This window comes from Triticum dicoccoides, chromosome 4B (assembly GCF_002162155.2).
Source record: "Triticum dicoccoides isolate Atlit2015 ecotype Zavitan chromosome 4B, WEW_v2.0, whole genome shotgun sequence".
Taxonomy (NCBI): domain Eukaryota; kingdom Viridiplantae; phylum Streptophyta; class Magnoliopsida; order Poales; family Poaceae; genus Triticum; species Triticum dicoccoides.
In genome coordinates this window covers 210,192,778-210,200,055 of record NC_041387.1, presented here as the reverse complement: position 1 = coordinate 210,200,055, position 7,278 = coordinate 210,192,778, and the positions used below count along the sequence as shown (strand labels likewise).

At 47.1% G+C, this 7,278-nt stretch overlaps 1 protein-coding gene across 5 annotated transcripts in view; it reads left to right on the top strand.

Moving 5' to 3' along the window:
• Window positions 1-3,595: 3,595 nt before the first annotated feature.
• Window positions 3,596-7,278, top strand: part of LOC119295796 (putative 14-3-3-like protein GF14-H) — a 9,019-nt gene continuing 5,336 nt past the window's right edge. For 3 of the 5 annotated variants that reach the window (XR_005144306.1, XR_005144305.1, XM_037574258.1), the window contains exons 1-5: window positions 3,596-3,857; window positions 5,169-5,469; window positions 5,638-5,725; window positions 5,808-5,932; window positions 6,539-6,681. Coding sequence is in view for 3 of the 5 variants with exons in the window: in XM_037574258.1 (XP_037430155.1) it covers window positions 3,794-3,857; window positions 5,169-5,469; window positions 5,638-5,725; window positions 5,808-5,932; window positions 6,539-6,681 (721 nt within the window). In the remaining 2 variants the exon portion in view is untranslated. Of the gene's footprint in view, window positions 3,883-5,168; window positions 5,470-5,637; window positions 5,726-5,807; window positions 5,933-6,538; window positions 6,682-7,278 lie in introns of all 5 variants that reach the window. The other 2 variants (XM_037574259.1, XM_037574260.1) reach the window with 2 other exon arrangements.

The following is a 7,278-nucleotide window of genomic DNA, read 5'->3' as shown; positions in this document are numbered from 1 at the left end:
ACGACGATCTAATCTGGTTCCAGTGGTGGCGGGGGAAGCGGTGGAGCCATCCGAAGAGCCATCGCGTGAAGCTGGGTGATGATGGAGGTGATGGCATCTCTTTCCCTGGGATGGCTAAGCGGCTGCCAAAGCTGCAAGTAGCCAGACCATTTGAACAAAGCGTTAGTAGCACGACGAAGAGGAACACACTGAATCACAAGTTTATTCCTAACAGTCCACAACGTCCAGGCAAGAACCCCAATGGCTAGCCACCTAATGTGGCGCACCGCAGGTGGGATCGCCTGGAGTTCGGCGAAGAGAGTGGGGAAGTTGCTGTGGTCCCAGCTTCCACCCACTATCTTGCGGAAATAGTTCCATAGGAACTGCGTGGACACGCAGGAGAAGAAGATATGGTTTGAATCTTCTTCAGGCCCGCAAAGCGGGGCGACGCCCATCACCAGGGCCATTGCACTTCAGGACCTCCACGCCGGACAGGAGCCGACCGTGAATCCATTGCCACAAGAATATCCTAATTTTCAGAGGGAGGCGAATCTCCCAGATGGAGGTGAGCGCCTCATGGCCAAGCGAGGGGGCGATGGCCTGGTAGAGAGATTTAGTGGAGAATTGCCCAGAAGGCTCTAGCCGCCATCTGGATCGGTTGTTTCCAGTCGTGAGATCAGGCTCGTGTAAAGCAATGCAGTCAAGCAGCTCCTGCCAGTCCGCGTTCTCAGCCGGGCCAAAAGGTCTCCAAAACGCGAGTTGCCCCAAGTCAATAAGGGCAGTCGCGATAGATATCTGCCGGGCAGCCGCGATGGAGAACAGGTCAGGAAAGAGGGCCGCGAGGGGCATGTCTCCAGTCCATCTATCGAACCAGAACAGCGTGGCGGTGCCGGATCCTACCTCAATCGAGGTCCCGATCCGGAGGACTGGGAGGAGCTGGATGATGGATTGCCAGAACTAGGAGCCTCCAGACCGCTGGAAGAAGACGAGAGGCTGGCCGCGGAGGTATTTCTGCTGAATGATGCGAAGCCACAGGCCACCATCGCCGTTGGCAATCCGCTAGAGCCACCGAGTCAGGTGGGAAATGTTCATGCGTTTAGAGGACATGATCCCGAGTCTGCCCTGGCCGCGAGGTTTGCAGATCTCTGACCACCGAACCATGTGGTACTTCTGTTTATCGCCCTCGCCGGCCCAGAAGAATCACCCCTGAACAGTGGCAATCTCGTGATGAAGAGTCTCCGGAAGGCTGTAGAAGCTCATGATGAGTAAGGGGCAGTTCTTTTGCGCGGCTTAAAAAATAAGCTACCTCTCCCCAGCTTAAAAAATATGCCGTGTCTATTTTTTCTGAGACTTCTAAGTTAGTTATTCCATAACTGGTTTAGAAGCCCCAATAAGTATAAGATGTGGCTTATGAGAAAAGCTAGGGAGAGGCGGCTTATTTTTTAAGCCGCCCAAAAGAACTGGCCCTAAGAGTAGGCTGGAGAGGGATGAGTTAATGAGCACTGTACGGGTTGCTTTCGAGAGCCACCGACCCTGCCAGGGCTCGATACGGTGCTGAAGCTTCCCCACCGTCGGGCGCAGCTCGGCCACCGTGAGCCTGGAGTCACTAACGGGCATCCCCAGATAGGTCGTGGGGAAGCACCCGAGCTGGCAGTTAAGCCAATCCGCTATGCTCTATCGCTCGTCCTGGGAGTAGCCCAAGACCATCACCGCACTCTTGTCGAAGTTGATCCTGAGGCCAGACATCTGCTGGAAGCACGACAAAAGGAACTTGAGGTTCGTGATATCGCTCGCCGAGCCTTCCACCATGATAATGGTGTCATCCGCATATTGGAGAAGGAAGATCCCGTTCCTCCCAACAAGGTGCGGGACTATACCCTTAATGTGACCCGCAACCTTGGCTTTATCTGGAATGGTCGCCAGCGCATCGACAACCGTGTTAAACAGGAACAGGGAGAAGGGATCGCCCTGGCGCACCCCACAGAATGTGGGGAAGAATGGGCCAGTCTCCCCATTAATGTTCACCGCGGTTCGACCCGAGGATACCATCTGCATCACCCTGGTCACCTACCTGTTGAAGCCCTTATGGAGCAGACATTCCCGAAGGAAGGGCCAACTAACCGTGTCATAAGCCTTGTGGAAGTCCAGTTTCAGGAAGACTGCCTTGAGGTGTTTGGTGTGAACCTCATGGAGTGCTTCGTGGAACACCAGGACTCCGTCGAGGATATAACGACCCTGGATGAAGGCCGACTGGTCAGGGTGAGTGATCCGATCGGTGATAGGGGCCACCCTAATGGTGTACCCCTTCGCGAGGATGCGGAAGATGACCATAATCGGTCGGAATTGTCGGATATCCAAGGCCCGAGTCACTTTGGGGATGAGGGTGATTACCCCAAAGTTCAGCCGGGCGAGGTCGATGGATCCAACAAAGAACTCGTCAAATAAGGCCACCACCTCAGGTTTGATCACCTCCCAGAACGTCTGGAAGAACTTCACTGGGAGACCATCCGGGCCGGGGGCCGAGGATGGGTTCATGAGGGAATTGGCGCCCAAACTTCAGCCTCAGAGAACGGGGTCGTGAGGGCCGCGTTATCCGCAGGCGAGACGCAACTGTGGGCAGGCCAACCGTCTTCTACAGAGAGACCAATTCTCTGCCTCCCCTCGGGGAGGTCTTGCCCTTGGTCCCTCGCCTATGAAGCAAGTGTATCCCGATGGTAAATTCGGGCATTGCCAATGTCCCCCAAGCAACACACCACAATACGTCACTGCATCGCCATGGCATCAAACGACCATCATGAACTTCGTCGAGTAGCCACGACATGTGCATTCACACAATCAACACTACCACCGTGCACCACCTCCAGAAAGCCACACTATAGCAGAGAATCGCCGTTGGACACTGCTCCATGCCTCAACCACAAACTAGAGAGAGAAGGAAGTGACAGTTACAATGCAAACCTCCTACAAAACATGGGGCCCTACAACCAAGACCATCTCTAAAACGATGCCCCGAGGAGAGTACATGACACAGATGACGTCATCGTCCGATCCGAGGTAACCCGGACCTAGGGTTTCCCTCTTGAGCAAAAGGGGATTGGAGGAGAGAAAGACATCTTTGACGCCTAAATCGGGTAATAGCGCCTGCATGCCGCCTTCATCGGCTTTCACCGATGTACTCACCACCCAAACATGAAACAAATAGAAACTTGTTGGGCTCCCAATCTTTGCAGGGCGACAAAAACCTACTCATTTTGAGCCCCATTTCTATTCTTGGACATTATATGCTTTCTTAAATTCACGAAAAAGAAACAATCCAAAACAAAACAAAATATTGTTTTATAAGGAATTTGACCCCTTTCTTCAAAATTTGAGAAAGTAAAAACAAATCCACCTGTCAAACAAACATCTCAGAAATATGCTACTTAGACTCATCTGATCTTTAACTGCTCCATCCGATCCAAATTATTTTTGTCAATTAATTTGGTTCGGAGGTAGTACTTTATTTATATAGAGGGGTGATCTTTTGATAGAACGCAAAAAGTAGGTAAATAAGTTTTAAATGTACGGTTATGGAGGGGATCTTATTTTAGAGCCAAAGGGGAAATATCCAGCCGTCACAAGAAAAGTCACACACGATCAGATCAAGTCATGTTCACTTGTTAACCAAAAGCCAACACATCTAGGTCACCGCTTGCAAGAATAGATCCATATAAGCAGAAAAGCAAAGGAAGAAGCGCCCATTCCTTTTTGGGAAGGTTCTCACAGCAGATTAGAGGAATCACCAATCCAGGGGAAGTAGGAGGAGGAGGAGGAGATGGAGGAGAGGGGGAAGGTGGTGTGCATGGCGAAGCTGGCCGAGCAGGCGGGGAGATACGATGGTATGGCGGAGAGATCCCTCGCTTGGTTTGTTTGCGCTTGCTCCTTGGCCCTGCTTATGTGCACTGTTTTTGTTCTCGGTGCTTTGCATTTCGGGTCGATCGCTGACAAATTCTTGTGGGAATGGAGGGGGGAAGTTGGGGGTTCTTGGTTCCTGTGCCCGCTGGAACCTTTGCCCTGCGATTCCTTGTTCGATTTGCTTAGTTTCTCGAGCAGTAGCCTGCAGACCATGTCGGCCATTTTTTTTTTCATTTCTGCTGTCCATGTGCAAAATGAGCAGTTGATCGCAAACGTTGTGTGGTGATTATTATTCCGGGCTGATTTTGTTTTTGGTGATTTTAGGGCCGTCTAGCTGCCCCAGTTTGATAGGAATCATTTTTCATGATTATTTGGGCCCGATCTTGGCAAATTTGAGTGCTTGATGGTTGTGGGGGTCTGATTCTATACTTTGAGGGGCCCTGACCATGAGTTGCTTCCTGCTGTTTCATGATGTTCCACTGAGAAAAAGAAGGATCTTCGGATCATCGACGATGCATTCCATGTTTGAACTATTGAACTTCCCTAGTGTGGAAGATGTGGAACTGTGTATTCCATGTTTGTAATAGTGTAAAAGGTTGTGTTTTTTCTTTTATGGTTGGACTGGATTGATCTTGATGCTGATGTATATTGATTTTTTTTGGCAATTTGGTCACCATTAAATGCTTATGTCTTCTAACTTCCGAGTCCTATATGCAAAGTAGTACTAAGTCACCATCACATTGTGTTGTGCAGGGACCTCTTTACCCTTCCAGTTCATTTTGTTGACAACTTGACATAGCATCTAAAACTGGGTCTTGGCATGAGATATAGGAAACCTCCCTAATTGATTGACCTAATTTATGTGATGAAATCATGAGCATTGTTCTAGCATTATAGGCTTCCACATTCCCTGATTTCTCGCAGATGGTGGTAGACAACATCATGTTCCCCCTTTGCTTGCAACTCTTGTTAACATGTGACTCCTGGCTCTCAGAAACTAGTTTTTTTTTCTTTCAGTAAGGTGATAGCCCCGCCGTTGCATCGGTTGATGCTCCCAGAAACTAGTTTGTGGGTGCTATGCAGTTATTCTTCTGGTTTGGATGTCTCGTTTTGGGAGAACTTTCTTGTCCGCCTTTTCTATACACAACTTTTGAAGTAATTCATACAGCCAGTTGGGCTGGAAAAGAATTGCTTTTGAATTCTGTTTGTTCCTCCAAAATCTAACAGATAACTTTCATAACTCTTGAGTTTCCATGAAGTTAGTATCAACTCTTAATTCATGGTTGTTCCTGCAGATATGGTGGATTTTATGAAGAAGCTTGCTAGGATGGATGTGGATATGAGCGTTGAAGAGAGGCATTTATTTTCAGTTGGTTTTAAGAATACAATTGGTGCAAGGAGGGCATCATGGAGAATCCTTTCTTCACTTGAGCAAAAGGTGGCAGCGGGTGAGCAGGCTGGCCGGATGATAAGTGTCTACAGAACGAAAGTTGAGGATGAACTAAGGATGGTTTGCAATGAAATATTGTCAATCATCGCTATTCATTGCCTTCCCTTGGCTAATGCGGGTGAAAACGTTGTGTTCTTTCATAAAATGTATGTGCAGGTTCATAAATTTAGCTCTTCTTTTCACAATTGTCTATTGCTTCTCTATGTTGGTCTATTTTCTGGTCATTACATTCAGAGTTCACATGATACTTATATATCCATGTTTTCCTTATCCGGTTTGTACATGCCTAACTTTAAAATTCCAATTATTGACAGGAAAGGTGACTACTACCGTTACCTGGCTGAATTTAGCACTGGGGTTGAAAAGAAGTCTGCTGCTGACCAATCACTCATGGCCTATCAGGTGTGAAACCTTTCAACACGTACACATGTTCTAACTTACTTCTGGTTCTAAGGCTCGCATTCCACCTCTGACAATCTTCTAGCAAATGTTGCTGCAGCATGCCATGGTTGTTGCCTCCACCGAGCTTTCGCCTGCTCATCCAATCAGGCTTGGCCTTGCGCTCAATTTCTCAGTGTTCTTTTATGACATAATGAACTGTCATCAGAGGTCATTCACCCTTAAATGACTCCTTTCGCCCTTTGTTCTGATGTTTTGTAGTTTAAAATAGATATCGTAATTCATCATGCTTCTCTTTTTAAAATAAATAAATAAAATGGGCAGACCTACCAGGAGGCTACTAAGTTCAGATGAACCCATCACATCTTGTAGCCACTTCGTTTAGTAGGTTATATGTTTGCTGTAATCTTCTCCAAATGTAGAGAATCATGATTCCTCAAAATCTTTATTTTTAGAAAATGGAAGCTTTATTACCCCTGGCCTCTGCATCTGAAGATGCATATAGCCAACCTTATTAACTATATTGATACTTATAATTTACATAGTTAAATCCCATAAATGCAATGTTAAATAGTTAAATCCCATAAATGCAATGTTAAATAGTTAAATCCATTGACAGTTTGACCCCATTATCGAAACTTTTCTGGGTTTCCCCTTGGTTTAGAAGATACGGAGATGAATATTCATTATTCGTGATTCTGCATTTGGTACCATGGCAGCTTGCTTGTCATCCCAGCATGCTAGTTTGCACAGGTCTTCGAAAAAAATGAAAGTGGCAACCTTACTCTGGGTGTTCATGTTTGTTTCTCTTCTCAGAGCTTGCCAAGTTGCAAAACAAGCATTTGATGAGGCTACTACTGAGATTAATTCCGCTGGTATGGATGGCAACAACGATAGCACACTAATGATGCAGCTTCTGAACGACAACCTAGCATTGTGGAAGTCAGAACTAACTGAAGGTAAAGCCATCAAAACTTTTTCGCAGGAATCTACTACTTTACCCCTTGTTGCTCTATAGCGGCTATAATGAGCTTAAATTGTCACATCTTACATTGTTAGGTAAAAATATGATGAATCAGTCATTGGTATAGGGGATCGATTAATCAATGGATAGCTAGTCAGGCATGGGTGTGCGCCTCCGCGGCGAGGCTGCTAGGGTCATGTGTCTCTAGAAGGATGGGAATTTACGCTAGATGGTCTGCACTGCCTCGCTCGTTTATTGTTGGGCTGGCCGGTGTCCAGCTCCAAAACTTACCGGTGCCTAGCCCAAAAATCTGGACTATATAAGGCACGCACGAATTTTATTCGGGGTGTAGTGACATCGGATGACCTAACATAGGTTGGATGACCTAACATAGGTCCACCCTGCATCCCTTCCAGGTAAACACCATGAACTTGGAGGGGAAGAAAATGTTAGTTCGGCTTAACATAGCTGAATCTGCTAATAAAGATAATGTGGTTATTGGTGAACCCGGGAAAAGCTAAGAGGGCGACGAGGTCTTGGGAAGAGAGATTGTGCTTGATAAGCAATTCGATGGCAAGGCGACATTGAAGAT